This window comes from Macrobrachium rosenbergii, chromosome 48 (genome assembly GCF_040412425.1).
Source record: "Macrobrachium rosenbergii isolate ZJJX-2024 chromosome 48, ASM4041242v1, whole genome shotgun sequence".
Classification (NCBI taxonomy): domain Eukaryota; kingdom Metazoa; phylum Arthropoda; class Malacostraca; order Decapoda; family Palaemonidae; genus Macrobrachium; species Macrobrachium rosenbergii.
In genome coordinates this window covers 12,840,502-12,868,473 of record NC_089788.1, presented here as the reverse complement: position 1 = coordinate 12,868,473, position 27,972 = coordinate 12,840,502, and the positions used below count along the sequence as shown (strand labels likewise).

Sequence of the window (27,972 nt, the reverse complement as noted above, 5' to 3'; positions counted from 1 at the left end):
CTTAAGTATCTGATTGTCTTTTGGTATTTTGACTTTGGATCGGTAGATCGGCATACGCTTTTTTGACTTTTCTTTGGCTTTGATTTGATTGGAATTAGACTATCATTATGTCTGGGTCTAGCTCTGCTAGTTACCGTGTGTGTGTGATGTCTGAGTGTAAGGTGAGGTTGCCGAAAGCTGCGGTTGACCCTCACTCTGTATGTTCTAACTGTAGGAAGCATATATGCATGTTGAATGATAGGTGTGATGAATGTGCTTCTTTGACTGAAAATGAATGGAGAGCGTATGATAAATATGTGAGGAAGTTGGAGCGTGATCGACTGAGGAGGTCTTCCTCCAGGAGTGCTTCTCTTTGGAAGTGTTGATGTCGGCCCTAACTCCCTGTACCTTTAGAACCTAACCCTGTGGTTTTGTCTCCAGCCCCTGAGATCGTGCCAGTGGAGACTAATATGCTTTCCGCCATGATGGAATCGATTCGTGCATTAGAATCTAAGGTGTCAGCTCTCCAAGAAAAGTGTTGTGAAGTGACTAGTGCCCCCAGTGTAGTGGAGGGGGCGTCAGACCGCCCCATCATGCCTCTAGGCCTGGACCTCTGCTGGACTCCCAGGACTCAGGAGAGAGCATGTCGAAAGCCGAAGGAGGGGGTGACGGGAACCCCACCAGTCTGGCGTCCCTTCGGCAGGTCCTGAAGACGTTTCCCAGGCTGCCCAGGCGCGAGCTCGTGCTCGTGTCCTGAGGGACTGCTTCTCGTCTTCTGACACGTCCTCCCCACGCAGGGGTTGGAACCGTCAGGTAGACTCTCGCCCTCTTAAGAGAAGCTTTAGGGAGGAGGACGCTTCATGTCCTCTCTCTCCTACTCTGTGCTCCTCGCCAGAGTTTGTGGATGCGTTCCCCCCGCAAAAGAAGTACAGGACGTCTTCCGAAGAAGACGTGTTTGAGCGCCCAAGTCGCTCCAGAGACAGAGCTCTCCCTCCTCAGGAGAAGAGGATTAGGACATCCCCTCGTCCCTCTTCCTCCAGGTTACGTAATTCTCCAGAGAGAGAGGCGTCACCAACGAGGACCCTTATTTCCTCCATGCAGCAGCAACTCTCCTCATTCATTGCAGAGAGAGAGTCCAGGTCCCGTACTCGTCGGAAGGATGTTAGACTTCCAGTGAAGAGACCTAGGCGTTCTCCTTCTCCTGCTCCTCGTTCGTCACCTTCGCATGCTGCCAGGCGTGACGCTCTAAGGGACGATCCTGACGTTCGTCATGCTGCCAGACGTGACGCTCGATTGGACGCTCAAGAAGCTCGTCATGCTGCCAGACGTGACGCCCCGATAGACGTTCATGACTCCCTTCAAGACGCTCCACCTGCCGTTGCTGTCGTCTCTCGTGTGGTTCCTGGTTCTCCTGCTGCTTTGCACGCCAGTTCCTCTTCCAAGCAGAGGTCCCTGCGGCGTGTTTCCTCTCCAACTTCTCTCTGCACTTCCCCGCCAGATGTTGGAGATAGACTCAAGGACTCGGAGTCTGAAGAAGAGATTAAGGATCAGTCCTCGTCGTCGGACTACCAGATTCTCGTCAAGCTTTTGATGGATTTGTTTCCCGACAAGTTTCTGCCGGCAGTACCTCTCTCTCCTCCTTCTCAACTGACTTCGTCTAAGTCTAGGAAAGCCCCGGGATTTCTGAAGATGACTAAATCGCTTTCCACTAAGCGGGCCTTCAAGAAAGTCCATTTGTGGATGGACTCCCGCAAAGCTCAAGGAAAGTCTTCTTTCGCCCTTCCCCCTTCAAGACTCTTGGGTAAAGCGGCGATGTGGTATGAGACCGGAGAAGACTTAGGCTTACGTCTTCCTTCCTCATCTAAGGGAGACTTCGCCTCTCTCGTTGATTCGAGTAGGAGGTCTCATCTGTCGACGGCCAAGGTTCCCTGGACTCTTTCGGAGATGGACCATCATTTGAAGGGCCTCTTCAAGACGCTAGAAGTTTTCAACTTCCTTGACTGGTGCCTTGGAGCTTTGGACCTTAAGTCGCGGAGTCAGGACTCGATCTCCTTGTCGGACCTTTCGAGCATCTTGTCTTGCATGGACAAGGTGGTCCGAGATGGTTCTGACGAATTGGCCTCGCACTTTGCGACTGGAGTGCTCAAGAAGAGGTCACTCTTCTGCGGTTTCGCCACGAAGTCCGTCTCCTTGGCACAGAAAGAACTTTTGTTTGCTCCCCTTTCTAGTCATCTTTTCCCGGCTTCGATGGTAAAGGACATCGCTGCAAGCTTGCAAGAGAAGACCACACAGGACCTGTTGGCACAGTCATCGAAGCGCCCTGCGGTTCCCGTGACCTCGACGACGTCAACCCGTCAGCAGTCACCCAAGATGAAGAAGCCCTTTCATGCCGGATCATCTTCAAAGCCTTCTTCCCGAGGAAAGAACCTCTCGAGAGGAAAAGCCCTTGCTAGAGGTAGGGGCAAGAAGTGATGTGATTCTCCTCCAGATACCGGTGGGTGCCAGGCTTCTTGCGTTTGCCGAGGCCTGGAAAGTGAGAGGGCAGACAGTTGGTCCCTTTCGGTTTTAGAGAAAGGATACAAGATCCCTTTCCTTTCTCCCCTCCCTTAAGCCTTTAAGCCCTGGACCTCTCTCCGTCGCGTGCGGTCCAGAGAAACAAGAGATCCTGTACGACCTGCTGCGGCAAATGCTCGTCAAGAGAGCAGTAGAACAGGTCTTAGACCTGGATTCCCGGGCTTCTACAACAGGCTGTTCCTGGTCCCAAACAGTCGGGAAGTTGGAGACCTGTGCTGGATGTCAGCAGCCTGAACCGCTTCGTCGTGAAAGAAACTTTCAAGATGGAGACGGCTCAGTCTGTTTTAGGAGCCTTAAGACCAGGGGATTGGATGGTATCCCTCGACCTTCAGGACGCGTACTTCCACGTACCGATACATCCTCAGTCAAGGAAGTTCCTGAGGTTCGTATTGAAGGGAAAGGTGTATCAATTCAGGGCTCTTTGCTTTGGCCTGTCCACAGCTCCCATGATTTTCACCGTCATCATGAGGAATGTAGCAAGGTGGCTGCATCTGACAGGCGTGCGTGTGTGTCGCTCTACTTGGACGACTGGCTGATTCGAAAGCGTCATCGAGGGAGAGGTGTCTGGAGGATCTACAAGCAACTTTGAACCTGACGAAAGAACTCGGCCTGCTGGTCAACCTCGAAAAGTCACACCTGACCCCAACACAGTCCATCGTGTATCTGGGGATTCAGATGGACTCAGTGGCTTTTTCGGGCTTTTCCGTCCCGGAACGTCAACAGCTGTGCTACGGAAAAGTCCTAGCCTTCCTAGGGAAAGAAACATGTTCGGTGAGGGAGTGGATGAGTCTGCTGGGGACCATTTCCTCACTGGAAAAGTTTGTTTCCTAGGGAGACTACATCTCAGGCCTCTTCAGTTCTTCCTGCAAGACAACTGGGAAGACAAGGGAAATCTCGAGTTGTCTCTCAAACTTTCCCTCGAGGTGAAGGAGCATCTCAGGTGGTGGTTGGATCCCTCGAAGCTTTCAGAAGGCGTGTCCTCAGCCTTCCGAACCCCGACCTAGTGTTGTTCTCCGGCACGCGTCAATGTCGGGGTGGGGAGCAACATTGGGGAAGAGAGAAGTGTCAGGCACCTGGAGAGGGGAACAGGTGACCTGGCATATCAATATGAAAGAATTAGGGCGATTCTTCTAGCCCTTCGATTCTTCAAGATCAAGTGTCCGGTCTCACAGTCCAGGTAAACGCGGACAATACCACAGCTCTAGCTTACCTGAAAAAGCAGGGAGGCACTCATTCTCGTTCCCTGTTCGTCCTTGCGAAAGAGATCCTGTTGTGGGCGAGTTCCAGGAACGTTACGCTCCTGACGAGGTTTGTAGCAGGCGTTCAGAACGTGAGAGCGGACCTGCTAAGTCGTCGTCATCAACTACTCCCGACAGAGTGGACTCTGAACCAGGAGGTGTGTCAAAAACTGTGGGGTTTATGGGGCGACCCTTTAGTAGACCTGTTTGCAACATCGAAGAACAACAGGCTTCCGCTCTACTGCTCTCCTGTCCTGGATCCAGGAGCAGTATCAATAGACGCCCTTCTTTGGGACTGGTCTCGTCTGGACCTATACGCTTTCCTCCCTTCAAGATCCTGGGAGAAGTGGTCAGGAAGTTAGCGTCGTCGCAAGACACAAGGATGACCCTGATCGCTCCGTATTGGCCTTACAAGGAGTGGTTCCCGGAGGTAATGTCGCTACTGGTAGACTTTCCGAGGTGTTGCCTCTTCGTCCAGATCTACTCAGACAGCCCCACTTCGAACGATACCATCAAAACCTCTCCGCTCTCGGTCTGACTGCGTTCAGACTATCGAAATGCTGGCGAGAGCGAGAGGTTTTTCGAAGCAGGTGGCAAGAGCGATCGCGAGAGCCAGGAGAACATCTTCGATCGCGGTTTACCAGTCGAAGTGGGCCGTATTTCGACAGTGGTGTAAACGCAGAGGGATTTCCTCGTCCTCGACCACTGTGAGCCAGATTGCAGACTTCCTTCTTTTTCTTAGGGAAGTTCCGAAGGTGGCAGTCTCCACTATTAAGGGATATAAGAGTATGTTGTCGGCGGTCTTTCGGCACAGAGGAATAGATATCGCCAACAATACGGACCTGCATGACCTCATTAGGTCGTTCGAGACGACTAAGGTGCATCAGTTTTTGGTTCCGTCTTGGAATTTGGACGTAGTTCTTAAGTTCCTGATGCAAAGCCCCTTTGAACCCCTTCATGCTGCTTCTTTGAGGGACGTAACAAAGAAGACGTTATTTTTAGTTGCTCTCGCTACTGCAAAGAGAATCAGTGAGATTCATGCAATATCCAAGTTAATTGGTTTTAAAGGATACGATGCGGTGTGCTCTCTTCAACCCCGTCGTTTCTTGCCAAGAATGAGAACCCGTCTCACCCCTGGCCCAAGTCCTTTGAAATAAAAGGTTTGGCGGGTATTCTGGGTCAGGAACCAGAAAGATTGCTATGCCCTGTTCGGGCTCTGAAGTTCTACTTGGACAAGACGAAAGAGTCAAGAGGTCTTGCGGATAGGTTATGGTGCTCGGTGAGAAGACCTGACGTCCCCATGTCAAAGAATGCGCTGGCTTTCTTCTTGAGGTCCACCATTCAAGAAGCGCATAAAAGTTGTCAGGAGAGTGACTTCAAACTTTTGAAAGTTAAGGCGCATGAGGTTCGGGCTGTTGCAACGTCAGTAGCCTTTCAAAAGAACATGGCTCTGAACGATATTTTGAATGCCACCTATTGGAGAAGTCATTCTGTGTTCGCCTCTCATTACCTAAAGGACGTAAGAACAGTGTATGAGTCTTGCTGTTCATTGGGACCTTCGTTTCGCTGGTACGATCTTGGGGAAGGAGGCAGTACCCATCCTATCCTGTAATGTATGGTTAGGAATAGTTTTTAAAAAATTTTTGGTTGTGTTTTTATGGTTGTGGGGTAGACTGTGGGGGCAGTCTTCCCTTTTCCTTAGTTTTTAACTAGTCACGATGTTTGGTAGGCCAGGTGGTTATTTTTGTCTCTTTGCTTCCTTCTTGAGGGCTATGATCTGGTCACATAGTGGTCACGTCCCCGTTGGCAGATCATCTGGAACTCTCCAACCATATAGGTCTCTACCTCGTTGGAAACTCCAGTAAAGCAGACGCAGACTTGGGTGACAGTAATCACGAAGTCAGCTATGCTAAAAGGTAAGGAACCAAGATGTGTAATCATCTACATTGTTTTGTTTCTCAATCCTATGCTGTCTCTGCCCACCTCCAATGGTGCGATTCAGCTATATATATATCTGACAGGTAAGTTTCATGAACAAAATGATATTTTAATGATAAAATAAGGTTTGTTCATACTTACCTGGCAGATATATATTCGTAGTGCCCACCCACCTCCCCTCAGGAGACAACGGCACTATGAAAATCTGAATAGAAAATGGGAATGGTTCCTGATATCCGCCTCCCAGCGGCGGAATGGGTACTAACCACCTGGACTCCCCACTGCGTGTGTCGTAAGTTTTGTGAATTCTGTCGGACTTCGGAGAATACAGCTATATATATATCTGCCAGGTAAGTATGAACAAACCTTATTTTATCATTAAAATATCATATTCATGATAAAGTCTTCATTTTTATCCATAGCACCTCAGATAAATTACCTATATATTACAATGCAAAAGTTGTAATTATACCAAGGAAAATATAAAAAGAATGACAAAGTAGTGTCACATTTTCCGCAAAATAAGTCGCACTCAGGTGTTCTCTCTCTCTCTCTCTCTCTCTCTCTCTCTCTCTCTCTCTCTCTCTCTCTCTCTCTCTCTCTCTCTCTCTCTCTCTCTCTCTCTCTCTCTCTCAATGAGATATGTAATTATAGAATCAAAATCTAAACTGTACAAAATAAACATAATACATGGTATGTATAAAAAAAATATTTCCTCTCTCACAGGAAAAGATAAATGCTGTAAGTATGGAATAAAAATCTAAAACTATGCAAAACAAATAATCATACATGTGACATACATATTAAAAAATATTAGGAACTCTCACCAAAAATTATCCTCATTTGGCCTGTTGGTTTGTGCGTTTTTTTTTTTTTTTTTATTGCATATGTCATCAAAATGCAAAGGACTTCAGTTTGGATGACATCTATATTGTCATTGGGAAGCAAAAGGGTTAATAAATGAATCCGCGCACACCAGCATGGCAACTGTCTCGACCTGTTATTCACAGATGTTACAGGGATTGTATCTTGTGGCATAGGTTTGCTGGTGGGCTCATCAGACCTTACAGTAGTTTGACTAAGGTTAATGGAGATGGGTTAGGTTCTTAATGTTAGCTTTTCAAGAAAGGTATACAATACTTGAAATTCCAGGCCATATGGGTTGGTATTCACTGTGATCTTATGGAACTCAGAGTGATATTTATAGACATCAAAATATTAAGTGTTCACATGGTCATCTTAGCACTGTTATTGAGAGAGAAATTCCTTTTAAAAGTGTCAAGTGGTTTAGTGCTGCATGTAAGTGTGCCTGTGATGAAAAACAAGAAGCTAATCATGTACTATGTGGAGAAAAAATCGATCAGATTTTTCATGGCTTAATCTCATTGAGCTTAAAAGCCAAGCTCAGGTTCTCTCTGAGAGAGCTTTCAAAGAGGGTGTGAAGGATATCTTGTTCTCCATTGGTGATGACCACAAGTGGTGGTCTACCCTTCAGTCATCGCTTTGGAGTTGATTCTAGCTTGCTTCCCCTTGTAGGAGCTGACTGAATAGCTGTATATTGTCCTAAACTGAAAAACTTTTGGAACAAGTATTTTTGAGCAAGCAGTGTGATGAGTCCTTATTGGTACTTCAGTCATGCATTCCAGAACCTAAGTTGTATTCAATGGCCATCAGATCTACAGTATATCTATTTAAGTCAAAACTGTGTTTCTGGGGCTTGAGAGGTATGGCAGGATAGACTGTAATGAGACCTTTTTCATTCTTTTTAAAAAGACTACCGATTTCATTGCTTCTAAGATTACAACTTTTTTCAGAAGATTTGTTAGATACTTGCAAGTTTTCCTTCTGTTTGGAGGAGGGGAAAAATTGCTGCATTACCTAAGGGACTAAGTCCATCCCCATAACACTAAGAGTATAGGTCAGTTTCAATCACCTCAGTTTTATCAAAGGTTTTTGAGAAGTTGCTCTGTAAGTGTCTTTGAGGGCTTGTTGAAGATCATTACTTGCTACCAGCGTTACAGTTTGGGTTTCATAAAAGCCCGGGTAATTGTGCTGCGCTGTCTTGGAGAATGCCCTTGATGAGGGTGATAGGCACGCATGATTGATGAGGGTGATAGGCATGCATGATTGATGAGGGTGATAGGCATGCATGATTATTTTAGATTTTAGTGCAGCTTTTGACCATGTGAATCACAAAGCAATTATCTAGAAGCCAAGATTATCTTATATACTTGTGTAACGCGCTATCTCATGTATCGTGCGACCCCGAAATTTTCACCCATAAAAAATGATTTGTTCCGACATGATATACAAACCATCAGTCCTGTACATTCAGAATTACTTACGGTGAAGCTGGACATGGCCGTTAAACTCTTGAACAAAGTGGTTATGCAGTAACTACCATCAGGTAGTTACGGCCGCTGATGGTAGTTACGGCCAGAATACCCGCCTTCCCGGATGTAAACATTCCAGTTTGCTTTTGGCCATCATGCTTTGCAGATGTATTTTCGGATCTTTTTGCCTGACTGTCGTTGAGCTCTTTATTTATCCCAGTGGGATCTTTCTGTATTTTTGTGTGTATATTGCATGTTTGATATTAATATACAAACCCACAATTTGTGATAGCCTTGCGTAGGCCGTTGTTCCCCTGCGTCTGTCTTGGGTTTAATGGCCAAGGGTGTATTTAGAGGAATGTAACCGAGTGGTAATGCTTCTCTTCCATTAGCCCTTTAATTAGATATGGAAGGCGTTTCCCTGTATGTTCGGATATACTGTAACCTATCAGATTGGTACATAACAAGTTCGCCCCTTCTTGGGCTCACACCCTCCGTATACAAGGGCAAGACTACTTCCTTTCTACTTGTGTTGAGTTTTGTTTTTCACCATCTGCGCTGTGGAAGGTTGGGGAGGGGGGAGGTTGTGGTGGTCGTCGGTAATTTTTGCTTCCTGGGCGCCCTTGGTGGCCTCCCCTCCTTCCATCTCTCTCCCTGTAGGTTCTTGTACTATATCTCCTTTGCCCTCTTTGCTCGCTCTTTGGGCAAAGACCGTGAGTCGGGGTGGACGGTCGGGTGACCTCTTCTCAGGGGCTTCCTCTTGCTTCGCAGGCAGTTCCCCTCGGAGCGAGAGGAGTCTCCCTCTACTAATCATCTTTACTTTTTCTTTCAGGTTGATAGCGAGCATTGTAGGTGCAGCAGTAGTTGGCTGGATATCTCAGTTGGGATATCCTTGCCTGAAGGAGTCCCGATGTTCATACAGTGTTTGCTTCAGGATCAACCACAATACCTGGTTGGAATGGCATAGTTCCACATCTGGATCATTCCAACTCTGTTCCCTCCGATGTGGGTCAATCGCTGTCATTGCAGGCCTTCTTGTATGCTGTGGCACTGCCTCTGGCTTACCTGTGGTCCGTCTGCTCCTGCTGTGCTTCGTGTGTTATTGCTCTAGCTCCTGCCTTCCAAACCGCTTCCATAGCTCCTGCATCGGCTGTCCTGATCGCGCCTGCTGCTTCTTCTGGTGGTCGTGTCCTGGGCTGCTTCCGTTGTGATCCTGCCTAGCTGCCCTGGAGGTTACGATGTTTTGTGTCCACCATCCTGTAGAAGATGTCGGAGTGAAGCTGCAGGAAGTTGCCCTGTGGAGGTAGCCGCTGTTGTCGTCAGCTTATCTTCAATTTCTTCTTCTGCTGCCTCTTCCTTTCAACTCTGAGGTTTGAGGGGGTCCTGGGAAACCCGATAGACCTCTGTCGGCTGAAGGAAAGGAAGACTGCTGCTTCCCCCTTGGAAGTCCTTTGGGCGTCTAGGGACTGCCTCCTTCCGAGTGCTTACTAGTGCTTGGTCGGGTTCCCAGCTTGGTGTCTCAGTCCTATTGGTTCGAACACCAGAAGAAACAGGGAAAAGGTTTCCTTTGGGAGAGCCATGCGAGGCTTCTAAGGGACTGCCTCTCTTCTGGTAGGCAATTTTCTCTCGTCTGCTGTTGCTGACCTCTGCTCGTTCCCCACTCCAGTCCCGGCTCCTGGCTGACCTGGCTGTCAGCCTGGCCTGGCTCCTGTTCCTGCTCCAAGCGTGCCAGCTGCTCATGTCTCGACTCCTGGCTTCCCTGGATCCTGCGCTGCTCCACCTGCCCCGGTCGCTGCTGGCTTGCTTGTTGACATCTCTGCTGCCCAGGTTGCTCCTGCTACCCTGGTCCCTTTGGCTGCTCCTGCATCTTCTGCTGATCCCTTCTGGATGGGGGACCTGACTGCCATCCTGAAGACGACGATGAAGAAGAAGTCGAAGAAGAGGTCTCGGAAGGTGTTATCATCTTCCTTGTCTTTGTCTTCATCTGCTACCTCTTCCACTTCTTCTTCTGAGGCTCGTCGGTCAAGGAAGAAGAAGGCTGTCTCCCCCCCCACAAGAAGTCCCCCTTGGGACTTATAGGGGACTGCCTCGACCTGGGTTTCCGTCATCACCGTGGGTTGGTGACTGCTCTCAGCCTGCTGCTCCTGCTGGTTCCGCCAGCAAGACCGGCGGGGGTGCCTGATCTCCTCGCCTGTCCCTCAACCTCCTGGGCTTCCCCTAGGAGGTGCAAGTCGGACCAGAGGAACTGGTGATTTGTCTCCCTGTAGTTCGACTACAAAGGCCTACGCTCCTGGCTTGGTTCTCGGATCAACCAGATCGCACGCCTGCGTAGTGCAGGAAGGATCCCAGGGGTCTGCTGAGGTTCTCCCTCCTGCGGGGAGAGTAGATCCGGGGACCGCACCCTGGAAGGACTCGAGGGTCCTCTTCCCCAGGATGCGGGCACCCCCGAGATACAGAGGACTTTTGCAGAGGTCATTGCGCTGATTCTTTAGCACAACTGGTACCGAAGAGACCTCTCTCTGTACCGACACGGGCACAGGACGAGAGAAAGGGCCCGGACATGCAGGTTTCTCAGTTCTTCCTGCTGGCACTTCCTCAAGTACCAAGCAAGGTTCTTGGGAAGGTACTTTGGCCTCTTGAGTCTGAACAACTGGCGAGATGGAGAAGAGGTCCCCTGCTCAGCCTTCTCGCGAGGTTCCGGCCTCAAAGAAGACTGGATGTCCTTCGGGAGGAATATCTACTACCCTTCGAGTCTCGGCCACCCCTCACTGTCACACCGGTCTGTCTCTGTACGTATGTTCCTGGATCTCTGAAGGATATCGCACGGATGCAAGGAGTGCAAGCCATGCTGAGCAAGGGTGTTGTAGAAATCGTGTCAGATCGGCCCCAGGCTTTTACAGCTGGATCTTTCTTGTAGAGAAAGCCTCGGAGCGGTTGGAAACCAGTCATAGACCTCTCTCCCCTGAACCGTTTCATTCGCCAGACTTGGTTCAAGATGGAGATGGTGCGATCCATGCTCGCCTCCATCGGGGTGAACGACTTCATGCTTACAGTGGACTTGAAGGTTGCATATTTTCAAATACCCATTCATCCGCCCTTTCGCAAGTACCTTCGCTTTATCCTTGGGGAGACAGTATTCCAATTCATGGCACTCTGTTTTGGGCTCTCGACTGCTCCCCAGGTGTTCATGAGTGTTCACCCTGGTGTCAGCTTGGGCCCTTATGCACGGGATATGTCTGTTGAGGTGTCTCGATGACTGGCTGGTTCTGGCGAGCTCCTGCTCGCAGTTGCTACAGGACAGGAGTCAGCTCCTCAAGTTTTGCCATGATCTTGGGATCATAGTAAATCTTGAGAAGTCGGATCTCAACCCCAAGCAGAGGATAAAGTACCTGGGCATGCTGATAGATATGGTAGCAGCGAAAGTCTTCCCCTCGGACTCTCGTATCAACAGGTTCAGGAAGGGGGCACAGCTGTTTCTGTCTCGACAGGAACAGCCAGCTCGGCAATGGCAGGTCGTCATCGGTCACCTGTCGTCATTGGAGAAGCCGGTCCCTCATGGGCGTCTTCACCTTTGGTCTCAGCAGTGGAGACTGAAGGAGTTTTGGTCCCAGTCTCAAGACCCCCAGTCCTTTCTCATTCCTCTTTTTGAGGAGGTGAGAGAGGACCTGGACTGGTGGATGGACAACAGGAACCTCTTAATAGGGGTATGTCTGCATACTACCCCTCTGGCCATGCTTCTGTTTTCAGACGCATCGACCAAGGGATGGGGCGCACACCTGGAGGAGTTGCTGACTTCGGGGTGTGGCACCGAGATGACAAGGACCTTTACATCAACATCCTGGAGCTCAAGGCAGCCTTCCTGTCTCTCCAAGAGTTCCAGGATCGAGTGATGGGACACTCCGTGTATTGATGAGCAACAACACCATGGTAGCAGCATATGTCAACAAGCAGGGGTACCTAGTGTCCCTCACGTTTCACCAGTTGACAATGCAGGTGCACAAGTGGGTGCTGGCTCAGTTGAGCCATCGGCCAGGTACATTCCAGGCAAGAGGAATGTAGTGGTAGACAAGCTTAGCTGCCAGAATCAGGTGATCGGGACGGAGTGGTCCCTTCACCCGGACGTCGTGGAAAGGTTGTTTGGCCTGTGGGGGCATCCAGTCATCGGTCTATTTGCCACTCGGCACCGCAGAAAACTTCACGTCTTCTGTTCAGTTGTGCCGGACCCATGGGCCGCTGTGGAAGACGTGTTCCAACATCCGTGGGACAATCTCGTTGTCTACGCCTTTCCTCCGTTCTGTCTGATTGGCAGGGTAATCAGCCAAGTGATGATCACCCTGAATCTAAGGGTGATCTTGGTGGCTCCCAAGTGGCCTCAAGTTGTTTGGTATCCCGACCTGCTAGCTCTCCTTCCCGAGGCGCCGAGAGAGATCCCTCCCTGGCCCAACCTGTTGTGTCAACCCCGTCGAGCGGTTTCACCCGGCATTGCAGTCCGTGTCTTCAAGGGTGGCGGCTATCCACCAGCTCCGGCAAGCAGGAGGCTTTTTGCATCGTGCAGCGACGGAGATGGCTGGATACCTCAGACAGTCCTCTTCAGTGGTATACCAGGGAAAGTGGTCCGTCTTCTGTGGTTGGTGTCATGGACAGGGTATCTCTCCAGTTGGAGCTACTGTTCAGCAGGTTGCGGACTTCCTCGTCTTTCTTTCCCGAGAGAAGCTTTTCTCCGTTTCAGCAGTAAAAGGCTATCATGCTGCACTCGGCCTAGTCTTGCAGCTAAAAGGGGTGGATATCTCCTCGTCCTTTGAGATATCTCTACTGATGAGAAGCTTCGACAGGTCTTGCCCACCCAGGGACCTTAGGCCCCGTGCGTAGGTTGTGACTCATTCTAAGGAGCCTGACTCGTGCACCGTACAAGCCTTTACGAGAGTCATCAGATAGGGATCTGACCCTCAAGACCATCTTCCTTTGATAAACATTCACAGACTTTCCTTTGATAAACATTCGAGGGGATGGGGATTGGTTACGCTCAATTTCATCCTGAACTTCGTAGCAAAGACTCAGAACCCATCGGCCCCTGACGCTCAGTTTGAGTCCTTCACGATCCCCTCCCTAGAGAACTTCTTAGGTAATGATCCAGACAAGACGCTACTGTGTCCTGTTAGAGTGCTAAGTTAAGTATATCTTAGTTTAGGCAGACCACTGAGCAGATTAACAGCTCTCCTAGAGAGGGCTGGCCCGAAGGATTAGACTTATTTTACGTGGCTAAGAACCAATTGGTTACCTAGCAATGGGACCTACAGCTTATTGTGGAATCCAAACCACATTATACCAAGAAGTGAATTTCTAACACCAGAAATAAATTCCTCTAATTTTTCATTGGCCGGCCGGAGAATTGAATGCTGGCCTAGGAGAGGGCTAGCCGAGTATGATATCGACCCATCCAATGAGGAACCTGTCTGAGTGCTGCAGCGCTACCTGAAGAGAACTCACCATCTCCGGGCTGAGTATTGACGGCTCTTCGTTAGCGCTGGCTCGACCAAGAAAGAAGTGTCAAAGAATATGATTTCTTTCTGGCTTCGTGAGATGGTAAGGAGTGCGTACTCTGCTGCTGGAGAAGACAACACCGGTACACTCTGCCTGAGAGCTCACGAAGTCTGCAGCATTGGTTCATCCCTCGCATTCCCGGAAGAACCTGTCAGTTCCACAAGTACTGAAGGCTCTTTTGCTATGTTGTACCTAGTCTTCCCCGATAGTGGGCGGGGCAGCATACGTACACCCAAAACAAAAGAGCACTACCGCGAGTTTTGAATTTTGAGCTGCTGCATAAAGTAGAAACTATAGCTATGTAATTATTTGGTAAGTATATATAAAACTTGATTTCATTATAAAAATGTCATTTTTCTAGGAGCGTTATTCTGGCTACAGCTAAAATGTGGAATAGTTTGCCTAGTGCAGTTGTGGAGTCTTCTGATCCCCAATTGTTTAAACGAGGAACATATTTCCTGAATTCAGGCGTATCAGTTTTATTTTTATTGTGTATTTCTTTATCACTAGACTCTCTGCTGGTTTCCCATTGGTTTATACAGTAGTCTGTTGACTGTCTATAAGGGTCTTCAGCTGGAGATTTAAAGAAAGAAAGGAGGTTATGAAGAGGAAATTAAACAGTAAGTGGTGGATTAAGAAATAAAACTTTTAGTGAAATAAAAAAAAAATATTGGAATTGCAGGTGCCTGACTGAAGAGATCAGTAAGGGCAATAGACAGGGTAGTCACAAAGAAAGCGAGAGGAAAAAAAGTATGTGATAGAATAGAGGGGAGAAAGTTAAGAACTGTGGAGAAAATAAAACAAATGAAAAATGCACCAAAGTTTCTTCTGAGCAGTTGAGTTTTCTGTACAGCGTATAATCAAAGCCACTGAAAATAGATCTGTCTTTCGGTGGTCTTGGTATAATGCTGTATGAGCCGTTGCCCATGAAACTTTAACCATGGCCCGGTGGTGACCTGTCCTACATTGTTGCCAGACTCACAATATGGCTATTGAGGCTAGAGGGCTGAAATTTGGTATGGTTGATGATTGGAGGGTGGATGATTAACATACCAAATTGCAGCCTTCTAGCCTCAGTAGTTTTTAAGAGCTGAGGGCAGACAGAAAAAGTGCGGACAGACAGACAGACAGTAATTTTCTTTTACAGAAAACTAAAATTGATTTACTGATAAGTAAATGCATAGACAGATTAGTGAGCAAATGCATCTAAGATCTCAAATGGAGTAATGCTGTCTGAAGCGAATTCAGTCCTGGATCGATGGAGTGAGTATTTTGAAAAGAGGCATAACTAAATGATGCAGAGTGGAAAGGGTTAATCTGAAGTTGAGAATGCTTGCAGAGGTGATAGTTGAGGATGTAGGGATGACATGAAGTTGATGAACAGTGAGACCAGAAGTTGACAGGATTACAAGTGAGATGCTGCTGTATGGTGTGACAGTGTGATTAAGTGACTGACTAGGGTTGGTAAGGTAGGTGTGGATGATAGAAGTGTCGTGAAGAAATTGGGGGGGAGAACCACTCGTTCCAGTGCATGAAAATGAAGGTAATAGAGAAGACTAAGAATTATAGGGTTAGAACTGCTTGATATATGAAGAAAATTGTATGGTAAGATTTTGTTAGGGAAGATAAGACAGATGACAAGAGAACTGGTAAGGGAGATCAGTTTGTGCACGCACGAGTGTTTGTTGTGAAACAGTTAATGAGAATTTTGTAAGTAAAGGGGAAAAGCTGTATGGGGCATACAAGGATGTCACATACAGTTGGATTTTTCATAGTTTCATAGTTAAGTAAACTGAAGCCTATTTACCATAGTCTCACCTCAACCATGCTACGTGTCCGTGATGTTGAAGGAAAGTGGTTGATGATTGCAGCTGTTTAGAGGGTTCCCCCTACCCAGTCACCCATCTACCACTAGTAGACTACATTGTTACTGAGTTTCAGTGACTGATTCCAGCTCTTGCTGAGGAACACTACTACATAGAAGGCTCTGGTTTGTATTGCCAGGAACATTACAAATCACTAAAAATTTTTATTTTCCTATGTAAGGTTGCATTTATTATACAGTATTGACGGTCCTACATCTTTATTAAGTCTCAGACTTTTGTTATTTAGTAACTGTTAGTGTTGCTGTGAGGTTATTAACTTCCAATTCATCTCAAAATAAATTTCTGTTTATTTACTTACTGTGTTATTTTGCACATACAGTAAACCCCCCATATACGCGGGGGATGCCTACCGCAACCCCCCCCCCCCCGAGTATAGCTAAAATCTGCAAATACTTAAAACCCCTCTAAAAACACTTAGAACTGCCTATTTTGCTAGTTTAAACACAAGAAAACCCCTCTAAAAATGCTTATACCTGAGTGTTTTAATAGTTTTATCACAAAAAGTGCGTTTAGTCATGAAAATGATACGAAAATACAGTAATTAGTGAATATTTCTTAATGAAAAATACTGCAAATGGGCGAATTTTCCTTGAATAATGGGTAGATACATTCCACAGAGAAATCCGCGAATACGTGAGTCTGCGAATCGTGAGAACGCGAATACGGGGAGTTTACTGTATTTTGTGAAAGATTGTTTTTGCTCTTTATATACCATAATTTACACATCTGTACTTGGGCATACTTAGCTATTAATGGGTTATTGATTTTCATTTGCAGTACTGTAAGTATCCCTTATTTTTTTTTTTACTATGCAGGGTGCAGATTGCGGTGACCATGCTGTTATTGACCCCAACACTGATGACGTGGAAGCCTGGCTCTCTTCTTCTGCCCGTCGCCGACACACTGCCACTACCATCTGTGTATTCCTAACTGCTCTCCTTGTGATGAGCATTGGCATTATTGGAGGAGTTTACCTCTACCGTCAGTTCTCTCAGCATCAGGTAAAATGATTGATTCTTGGTTTATGTGTTAGATATTGCATGAAGTGTGGGAGCAAGTGCATTTCAGGGGACCACATTGCAGTGGTATTACCTCTCATAACTAACCTAGGCATTCTTAACTAGTGTGGGCTTTGGCCTCAGAGCCCTGTACCAATTACAGTATCATAGTAACCTCTTTCCTTGTTGTTTTAGGCCTCTTGTCTAGTTTGCAGTTTAAATGTTTCTTTAAAAATATATTTTTGAAGTGAATCTTACCCCTCTGTTATGACTGTATTTCCTGTGTCAGGTAAGAGGACGATAGTGTGAAAACTAAAAAATTACAGATCTCATAGTTTGAATAGTCTGTTGACCCATCCCTTTTGGGTGGTTTAAGTGTCTATGATTTTCCATTCAGTTTTTCCTCTTGTTGGCCTGTGAGGACACAGTGGAGAGTGTTTAAATTATTTTGTTGAGTCTGTACGGTAAGAGGGTGTAATAAAGGCAGTCCCCGGTTAACAGCAGGCTCGGTTAATGGTGATCCGGCTTTACGGTGCTTGTCCAGCTACAAAAATTGACAATTTTCAGCACCGAAAATCACTGATTTCCACTTATCGGCGCCAATAATTGGGTATTGGCGCCGATACCTAACAGAGGCGCCGATAACCGAAAATCGGCACTTTTTGGTGCCAATAAGCCCCGAAAATCTCCGGAAATTGCCAATTTTCGGTTAGTGGTGATTTTCGGTTATCATCACACCCCCAGAATGGAACCCTTGCTGATAACGAGGACTGTCTGTACCCAGCTTCACTCTTTAGTGTATGATAGTGACAATATATGATTTTATATGTAAGAACAAGGATTGTTCTTTTAATGATTGCTGTGTATGCTACTACCCAGCATTCTAGGTATTTTCCCAGTCACCAAAACAGAGTTCAAGGTATTCCTGAGCCTCTTTTAGGTGCTTTCAGTCACCTCTTCAGCACTGAGGATCGGCGCATTTGCCTGTTAGACAAGTGGATCCTTCTTCTATGATTGCTGCTGTCTCCGTAGCAGAGCAGACTGGGTTATCTTCCCCTCAACCAAGTTTTTTTTTTATGTCAGTTCCTTCGGCAGTTTCAGTTTAGCCTTTTGCTACCTCAGTGTCAGTGCAGGATGGTATGAAGTTTCAGGAAGCTTTTGTTTTCTGCACAGATGATTCTTTGGTGTCAGGCACCTTGGCACAAAACGGTGCCAACCATTCCTCTGGCATGGAATAGGTTTTTGCTTCCAAATTTAAGTGCTTTTTAAAGGAGTTGAAACTCTTTTCATCTTAGGGAGTATAGATTCTGCTGCCGCCACCTCTGATTCACCAGGATTCCCCACTGATGAGCCTGGGGCTCCCAAAATGGACTTTGATGCTGATGAAGAGCAGGTAGTATTGCCAGATTATCAGAGACTGAATAAGGTATGTTTTAGAAAATTTCCTGATTTCTTTGAGGAGCCAGTAGTTAAGGATTCTAGGTCCCAAAGCACTGCTAGGCTGAAGCCTAGGGCGTATTCCCTTCCGTCTCCAAACCAAAACTGGCTAAGCCCAAACAGATTTGGTGTAAGGGCTAATTTGCTCCATCAGAAAGTTTTTTCAAGAAGTTCTTCCTCTTCTTCCCCTTTTTATTAGAAAGAGGAGGACAACTTTTAGTGAAACTAAGCAGTTTCTGGATTTAACCTTGTCCTCCATTAGAGACTCTAATTCTTTTCTTGCTGCTGGATCTGAGTGAAAAAAAGAGATTTCCTCAATAAGATTGTATTAACTCATTTGGAGTTAGTTTTTTGCTTGCTTGGCTTTCTACATTATGGAGATAATGTCTTTCTTGGAAATGGCTATAGTGGCCATAGATGAAATAGTGTGAGGGATTGTTTCTGCTCTTCCTCAAGGGGGAATGATTTGGTGAATTTCTTCAACTGCTTAGATAGAGTAGCTTCAGACTCCCTTGACGAGTCCATGCATGCCTTTACTAATGCAGTTGTCATCATAGGGAACAACTGTGTCCTTTTTTGGCTCCTGTCTCTTTCACACAGAAAGCTGAAGTTATTGTTCCTTGCTTCTTATATTCTTTACTGGACACCTCAGTATTAGGTATGATAGTGCAAGAAGTTGAGAAAGTGGAAACCAGATCTTTGTTGCATCACACTCAAATATTTGGGCATACACAACCACAGCAGCAGCTGCGTCCGCAGTCAGTGCAAAGTTTCAAGGTTCCCCCAGGCTAACGGATAAGTCATTGATGCCCTCAAGCCAGCCCTTTTGATTTTTCAGGAAGGACAGTAAGTGTCTTAGAAAAAATCCATCTCCTGTTAAGAAATGATGCATCAAGCCCTCAGTCCCTCTTATTTGGTTTGGCAGGATCTGGAGTCAGATCCCTAAGTGGTGGAGGTACTAAAGGAGGGATGAAGCATTCCCTTCCTTTCCCAGCCTCTGCTAGCCAGTTCTGCTCTGGAGTTTCCCTCCTATTCCCACAACAGGAAGTTCCAGATCCATCAGGAGGAAGTACTCTCTTTTGTTAAAAAGCTTTGGGAGGATGGAAACTGGTACTGGATGTCTCCAAGTTGAACCATTTTGATCGCCTAATTCTGTTCACCATGGAGTGTGCGGTTCAGTTTTTGCAGCAATTCAGCAAGAAGATTGGATTGTATCAGTGGGCATGATGGCTGCATACTTTCATGTACTGATTCATCCATATTCAAGGAAATATCTGTGGCTTATTTTCAGGGTTATGTGCTTCAGTCTGAGCTCAGCTCCTCAAGTTTTTACAAGTCCTATTGCTGTTGGGCAAGTGGGCTCACCTGTTAGGCATTCGGATGCTTCTTTACCTGGATGATTGGCTGATCCTAGCGTCCAGTTTAGAGGGGAGCCTTAGGGCAAGAGATACTCTTTTTAAAAGTTGACAAATATGTTGGGAATATTGACAAATGTTTCAAAATCCAGTCTAATACCTACTAAGACCCTTTGTTACCTTGGAATGCTTGTGGATACAAGAATTTCCAGGTTTCTGTGAGGGAGAAACTTGTAGAACCTTTCTTTTAATCTAGAAGAATTTCTGTCCTTCACTACCTTGCTAGTGAAGATATGGTTGTCTCGTTACTGTTAGGACATAAGGCATCACTAGAGAAGCTGGTTGTGGGTGCCAGGCTAAGATTGAGGCTGATTCAGTTCTTTCTCAAGAGGCACTGGAATCGGGAAATTCAGCTGAACTCCATTCAAATTCAAGCCTCAAGGGAGTTAGAGGATCCTCTGAAATGGTGGTACCTTTGAGCTCAGCTTTTGCGCAGACTCTTTTCAGTTGAAGAGCCCAGACCTCATGTTATATGCCAGTGCATTGTCAGAAGGTTGGAGAGCGGGTGTATCAGACAGGCATATAGCAGGGTTTTGGTCCTCAGAGGAACGAGAACTCCAAATAAATTGATTAGAGATGTTAGCAGTGTAGAAGACCCTTCTAGCATTGGAGGATCAAATACTGAGCAAAAAGTAGCACTCTTTTTGGACAATTCAACAGCTCTGGCATATGTGAGCAATCCAGGAGGCACAAAGTCGGAAGTTTTGTTTCCCCTTCCAAGTTGCATTCTCACTTGGTCAGTGGAAAGGAACATCCTTCTGTTGTCCCAGTTTGTGCCAGGAAGAATGAACATTGTGGCAGACCAACTGAGCAGGAAGGACCAGATTCTGCCTTCCAAATGGACTTGGCATTCACAAGTCTGCAAGGACCTGTGGGAGCTATAGGGCACTCCTCTTCTGGACCTGTTTGCCACAAGGTTCAACAATTGTCTACCAGTGTACTGCTCACTAGTTCAGGATCTTCAAGCTTGGGCATTCGACGCAGTGCTTTTAGATTGGTCTCAGATATCTATGCTTCCCCCCCCCTTTCTTATAATGCAAGGGGTGCCAGGGAAATTCTGTATGGCTGTGAATTCACAAATGATTTTGGTGACCTCTTGGTGGTCATGTAGAGAATGGTTCCCAGACCTCCTGCCTCTGTTAGTAGACTGCTCAAGGCTCCTTCCACCAAGGGAAGATCTCAAACAGCCAGGATATATGAGGTTTCACCAAAACCTCCCTATGCTCCAACTGACTGCTTGGAGACTTGACCGTTTTTCAAAGGAATGTAGGAGGTCTATCTTTAACTCCAGAATGGAGTTGACTAGTGCTCTGTATCAGTGACAGTGGGCAGTTTGCTATAAGGAAAGTTAGAGGGCTTTTCTGCACCTTTACCTCTGGGAGTAACTGAAATTTTCTCTAGCCTAACCTATCCTTAAATTATTCAATTATGTGATCCACTCACCTGTTCACGTTGTTCTTTTTACTCTATGCAATCCAGCTTACGACAACAAAAACCACAAACAGACTTACAACCCAACCATTAACGACCTAACCTTCAGAGAGCTCTCTCTACCTCTTTCCACCATGCTTTCTACACTAACGCTCCTTGTTTGTTTACATTTTTTCTCCCTCCCGCCATTTTCGTCCTGTGACGTCACTTCCTATGACGTCACAACAATAACATGCTCTTTAAACATAAGGAATGCTATGCTTTAAAAACATCTTATAAAATTAAACATGTGCCTTCTTTTTATACATTCTGCAATACCCATACACTTCATCAATGCAGAAAATAAAATAATGACTAACTTATAAAACTAACATACAATCAGTAACATCATTAAATTATTACTTACACCAGATATTTTTCAGTCATTGCCAAATAGAGATTCCAAAGTTTCCAATTAAACCCCTGTGCTGGAATTTGGATGTGGTGCTTAGGTATTTAAGCATGCCCCCATTTGAACCCTTGAGCACACCCTTCCTTAAGAATTTGACAGTGAAAACTGCTTTTGTTAGCCTTGGCCTTGGCAGAGAGAGTCATTGAGCTTCAGGCTTTCTCATATGATGTTGGCTTTACTACCAAAGGAGCAGTCTTTTCTTTTTTACCCCTTTTCAGGGCAAAGAACGACTTTGTCTCGTCCTCTGTCTCCCTCTTTTGTGATCCCCAGTCTGTCCTGTGTGGTGCCAAATGGGAAGAATCGTCCATATATCCAGTCAGAGCACTCTCGATATATTTGCAAAGGACTAGGGAAATCAAGTGAAATGTCAACAACCTTTTTTGCAGTCTTAAGAAGCATGACTTTCCCTTTTTAAAAAACATTATGCCTTTTCTGTTTTAAGACTCTAGTCAGCGAGGCACATGTAAACCTAGACTCTACTTTTCTACCTCAGTTGAAAGTTAAGATTTCATAATATGCGAGTGGTAGCGACCACATTCAGATTCCTTGAGAATTTTTCTCTAGAGAAAGTTGTCATTGTGGCACAGTGGAGGTGTAACTGTGTATTTGCGTCACATCATCTGCAAGGTGTGCAAATTCAGTATGAATCCTGCAGAGCTCTTTCACCCCTCATTACGGCAGGGAACTCTTATCCTGAACGATTAGTTTTGTTGTATTAGGTAAGGGCCTTCATTCTTTTATGGTCATTGCTCAGCCAGCTTAGGCTTAAGGCCTTTGTCTCATTTGCATTAAAGTGAGTGGTATCTCTAGCAAGGAAACCTCCCAACTTCATTCAGATGGATTCTGATCACAAGGTAAGTAGCATCTCATTCCGGGTGGAATTTTATGGTTTTCTTGGGGGGTACTGTATTAATTTTGTCCTAGTGCCTTTTCCCACCTCCTTGGTTCAATGTGGGAATCAGCTATCATAATAGGGCGGTAGGAGTCATTTTGAACTTAGAAATATCTATAATAAAATTTGTTTCAACTTACCTCTTTATTATATATCTCCCCCTGCCTCCCCACCCATATGGACAGAGAAAAACTATGGAAAACTACAGATGCTCAAACCACCTGAAAGGGATGGGTCAATAGACAGTTTGAACTTAACGATCCAGTCAATTTTTTTAGTTTTCACACTATCATCCTCCTGCCTGAAGAGGAAACCCCCGAGAGAGATACAGGGCAGCATTAGGCATATTCAGAGAACCATCTCCCAAAACTTCCAAAGACAAATCAATGGAAGAAAAGGAAGGAGACAAACCTGACAAGGAAGGAGAAGCAAGGGGAGAAGCAGAACAATGAGGAAGCTGAGAAACATCCATCGAAGGAGGAGAAAATCTTTCCCAAGATGGCACCTCCGACTTCCTCTTGTGCTGCTGCTTCATGGCAAATCTCTTCCACTGCACAGGAGGCCAAGAACGACACCCAGGGCAAGGGTTAGTCACATTACAATCATTCGATCTGCACCTACTACAAGTTGAAAGGGGGTCAGTCTTAAAGGAAGCCATATAACATGAGCAAGGATAGGAGCCTACACCAGGACATTTTCTCTGAGGCTTACGGGAACTTTTAGCCAGGTTTTGGGATTGCATGATAAAAACCAAAACACCCTCACACTAAACACACATTGATCACAAAAATAACCAAAAAACTTGGGGAAAGGCAAAAACAACCAGCTATGGAGAGGAAGAGAGAAAGAGATGACCTCTCTCAATGGCGATAAGAGGAAAACTGATGGTTGAGATCAGGTCATTGGCCGCTTCCCATCTCATCTCCATGACGGATGCCAGAGGCCACCAATTCCTTGCATAAACAATTCTTGTTTTTTATTTTTACCAGTTTCCAGCTGGCACCAGATTTATCTTAATGTTAAGACCACAGGTTTGTTAGCTATTTAAAATACAAATTAATTTAAATTTGTCATTTTTATTATAGAAATTTCTGCTAATAAATACTTAAAGAAATATATTGCATATAGCTTTTGTTATTAATATTGTTTCAATGCTACAAAATTATTTTTTTGAGTTATTGTTACTTTAGACTTAAAGATTATTTTCCATCAAATTTAGGCCGTTCCATCTTTTATCAATAGAATCTTTTTCTTTGACTCCTTTCTGTAAATTGTTTAAATTTTCTTTGTGCATTTGTTTTAATGGGCTTGCAAATTATTTTTATTTTTATCTTTATTTTTTGCCAGTATAGTATTACTGGTTTGATTAAAGATTGAGTGGTAGGTGGCAATGGTTTGAACTGAAGGAATCGAATAACAAACTGTGAAATCAAAATTAGTTAGTTGAAAAACTAACAAATGAAAGATGAGAGGAGTATCAAGAACCTGTGTAATTTAAGAAGAAAATAAGAAGGAAATTGTCATTCTAAACTTTGGGAATTGAAATAGTGAAATAACACAGGCAGTGCATTGCTTTACTTTAAATCAGCATTCGAGTAAAGATGGAAGCGTGTGTCACTGAAAGTAAGGATGAATGAAGTGTAATTAAAATTTTAAATGGAATTAGGGAAGTCTCATGGCTGCTGCAGTGATAAAATTAGATTTAAACTAGATTGCAATTCTGTTGGTAAATATTAACATCTCATTAGGAAATAGCAGAATATTGGCAGTGCATGTACAAGGCCTGTAATGCATTGCACATTAGAGACATTGTTCTGTAAAAGAAGATAGAGGAGCTGGTGTAAAAGCAAAAGGCTAAGATTTCATGGTTACACTTTATTTTCGAAATTATGATGGCAGTTGGGGAGTTGCAAAAAGATCAGCTTTTCAGTGGCGGGAAATTAGACTGAGATGCTTTGGGAATTTTATGAGAAGGTAGAGCTGCACTCAGTCAGAAAAGTAATGGATGTAGAAGTAGTAGGACAAAACTAATGGAAAGGCGCTGAAAATTATACTTATCCCGTTCTGTGTGCACTTCCTTATGAGCAGTCTTGTCAGCACTAGAAAGATTGGTGGCTTGCACAAGAAGAAGGCAAATGTGCTGCACTTGATAATCATGCCTTTCAAAAAAGTTTAAAGCCTGTAGTTAATAGAATTCCATGATTAAAAATCATGCTAGCATAATGCAAAGTGAATAACAATTACATTATTTTGAGAGGAAACTATGAGTTATCATTTCATTAAATTGTAAGGACAGAGAAACTGAGTGCATTATTTCAAGAGCAAAAAGATAAAAGTTTAAATTTCCTTGCCCCATGCAGAAATGAAATTTCCTCTGTGTCTGTAATATTAAAATGAGTAAAGATGGAATACAGGTGCTTTATAGAATAAAGAAATGAAGTGTGGTACCTTGTGGTAAGGTTTTCAGTATCTCATTAAGGTATAAGTGGAAAAATTGGGAAGAGGCTGTAATTCTTTTTTAGGAGTGTTTTGAACACTTCTGTAATTATATTTAAGGATAGATGTAGTGTTCAGGTTCATTGTCGTTTTGAATAGGGGACACTTTGAGGCATGTATTGAAAAGGCAATAAGAAAAGATATCAGTAATGTGGATGAAGTAGAAAAATGTTGCTAGACTATTGGTAAATAAAAATACTGATGTAGTGAACAGCAGAAACTTGGATAAATATGTAAAGGCTTGTGTGACTGTGTAAGTAGGCATGGCCACATTGACAGTTGACAGAATGTCAAGACTCGTGGCCTCTATGTTGTGGGAATACTGTATTACAAGTGAAGAAGTTGTGGAGAGATAGAGTGTTCATTAGCTGCAAAATAACCTGAGATATCAAAGACTGGATGTGTTGAGAAAGGATGAATAACAGTTAATCATAAAAAGATGGATTTTGAAGTAGCAGGATGATCAATAGGGAGGTCCCAGAAATTATGGGAAAAGTATATAGTGAAGGGAAAAAAGAAAAGGAAGAATTTGTTTCACATCCAACCTCATAAGGAAAAAGCTGATATAAAAATGTTGATAATGAAAGTGATGATGTATTTTGATATAAATACTTAAAACCCCTCTAAAAACACTTTGAACTGCCTATTTTGATAGTTCAAAACCCTCTAAAAATGCTTATACCTGAGTATTTTAATAGTTTTCTCACAAAAAGTGCATTTAGTCATGAAAATGATATGAAAATACAGTAATTAGTGAATATTTCTCAGTGAAAAATACCGCGAATGGGCGAATTTTCCTCGGATAATAGGTAGATACGTTCCACTGAGAAATCCGCGAATACGCGAGTCTGCGAATCGTGAGAACGCGAATATGAGAGGTTTACTGTACTCCCTTTTTGAAAAAGATGCTACAGTATTCAAATCCTTCATTAGCAAAATGTATGCCTTCAAATGAAGAGTACAACTCAGTTTGCTACTTTGCGTACAAGTAAAATTATTGTTAATCTTTGCGTGTAGTTAATGTTAAAAGCAATATGAAACCATCATAGGTAATAAATACTAAACATACTCTCAGAAATTCCTTTCTTAGAAAGGAATAGTTCGATAATCTTTAAAAGCTTCTTATTGTATTTAGGGCACAGAAGCCTTTCTGGTTCTTTCGGAAGCCTTAGATGTGGTGTTTGTAGTTTTTGAACTCTTATTTACAGTAATTTCGGTTTTAGTTATTTGATTCTGATTTTTTTTTCTTGTGCGTTCTTACTTGACCTTAACTCAGTCAATACTTTGATAAAATTTTCAAGACAAGCATGAAAGCTGAATTAATTCACAGTATTGAATCATTTGAGTTTCCATAATTTTTTTTTGTTTTTCCATGCAGGTAGTGATTTTTTTATTGTTCAACATTCAAACATATAAGATTTGAATGTAAACTTGTAATGTCACAAGATGGTTTCACAAGAGCTATTCAGGATTGCAGAGTATAAATAAAGTAAAAGAATTTGCGTCCAAAATGTATTAGAAGAGCTTATACAGTATTAAAAAAAGGGTGGAGATCATTTTGTAGTAAAAGGACAAGCCTTGTAAAATATATTGCAATTATGTTACCTTGAGGGATGCTGGGTTGTGATCCTGATATTTAAAGGGCAGTTAGATGAAAAGTAGCAAAACCCTGGCTGAAGTGATAGGAGAGAGCTGGGCTTTGTATATAAGGGCATCCTGTTAGTAAGTGGGTAAAATATTTGTGATGCATGTATGAGGCCCTGTACCAATATATGCAGCAAGGACTTGTACTCTAAAAAAAATGGAGAAAATTTTGAACAAATATATCGATGAAGTTCTGAGATTCATAACTCAAATGCACCTGGAGGATTTTTACAATTGAAGTTACTGAGAGATAGGGTGTTTGGGAGCTGGAACATGAACAGAGAGCTTGGAGACTGAGATGGTTTGGTTATGTGACTAGCAACAGATATGGCAGTGTAAATGATCTTGAGGAAGAACCAAAAAATCATGAAAAAAAATGGCAAATATGAAGATGGGAATGATATGGGAATATTTAGCCAAAAAGTACATAATTCAGAGAGTAGATAGAAACCCTCTATTGTCTAATCCCTGTACTAAAGGGAAAGCTGATGTACAAATGATTAGATGTTGATATTCATTTCTATGTTGTGGGTAAATGATTAATTTGTTTACTAGTGAATATAATGCCACTGATGAAGATTATGACAACTTCAAAAGTAAAGGATATTTTTAAAATTTATTTAAGTAAAATCCTGATAGTAATTTTATTTGTACAGTACAGTACATGCCAATACATATAAGGTGTTGTACTGATGTTTCCCATGTCCATACTGATGTTTCCCATGCCCTTGTTATAAATACCTTTATTTATAAATTGGTTTTACTTTTTACTAGTATATTTTTTTTTTTTGGACATTTGGGTAATAATAGTATTTAGATATCAGTTCTTCCAGATGGTAATCCAGACAAAATTTTGTTATAAAGCTTTTGTTTGTGTGGCAGTGAAAGGTTTTATTTAAGAATATTCTTACCTATTGCAAGTGTTATTCAATCCTTTCTTTAATTTCATCTAGATGAGTCGTTTCCGAGGATGGTGTGGCATTCCTTATGAGCAGGACTTGATGGAATCCAGTAATCTGGAGGTACCTGCAAGGTATCCTCTCTTCCAGGTAAGTTTTTGCTACACATTTTTTAATGTGTATGTGATATGTTTTCCGGTAAAACAATGCTGGTAGCCTAATTACTTTTTACATAATAGGAAGTAAGAAGCTGGATTGTTGTTCATTTTGTAAAGTAAGGTTACAGTGAGAAGAATTGAAATTAATTTGGTATCAGGTTGCATGTTTCTTAGACAAGAAAACTTGTGATGCTCGTCTGGGTCATTTTGTTAATTTTTTGTCATGATAAGTCTGTGTAGCAAATTGCATTTCCTTTGCCTTTTTATCATGAGAAGATCATTTTGTTTTCTACCCAATACTGTAAAAAGTTCCTTACAGATTCAGTCATATGACATCCTTGCTAATGATCAATTTGGAGTAAAACTGGTGTTTGTTGAATATGAGGTCTGTTGTATTTTCACACTTTATTTTTACATATCACTTGAGTCATATTTTGAAGTACTTATACCTTGAAAAGCTAATACTGTAACATTTTTTGTAGTTGAATATTGTGTGGTATATATGGAAATTAAAACTGATCAAGAATAACATCCTGAAGAATAAAAAATTGCTCAGTTTTAGTATGCCTGGCCAAGACGTATCTTTTAGGCTAACAAGAGAACGAATGAATGGATTGAACCGTTGCTAAATCCCAGTTAGATAGTTGTATGATGATTACTAA

The 27,972-nt window shown here is 43.8% G+C and overlaps 1 protein-coding gene across 1 annotated transcript in view; it reads left to right on the top strand.

Annotated features, from left to right (window-relative positions):
* The window catches only part of LOC136831272 (integral membrane protein 2B), a 119,808-nt gene that overhangs the window by 76,638 nt on the left and 15,198 nt on the right, over positions 1-27,972 (top strand). Inside the window, exons 5-6 of the mRNA XM_067091373.1 lie at positions 16,305-16,490; positions 27,207-27,302. Of these exons, the coding sequence (XP_066947474.1) occupies positions 16,305-16,490; positions 27,207-27,302 (282 nt within the window). The remainder of the gene's footprint in view (positions 1-16,304; positions 16,491-27,206; positions 27,303-27,972) is intronic.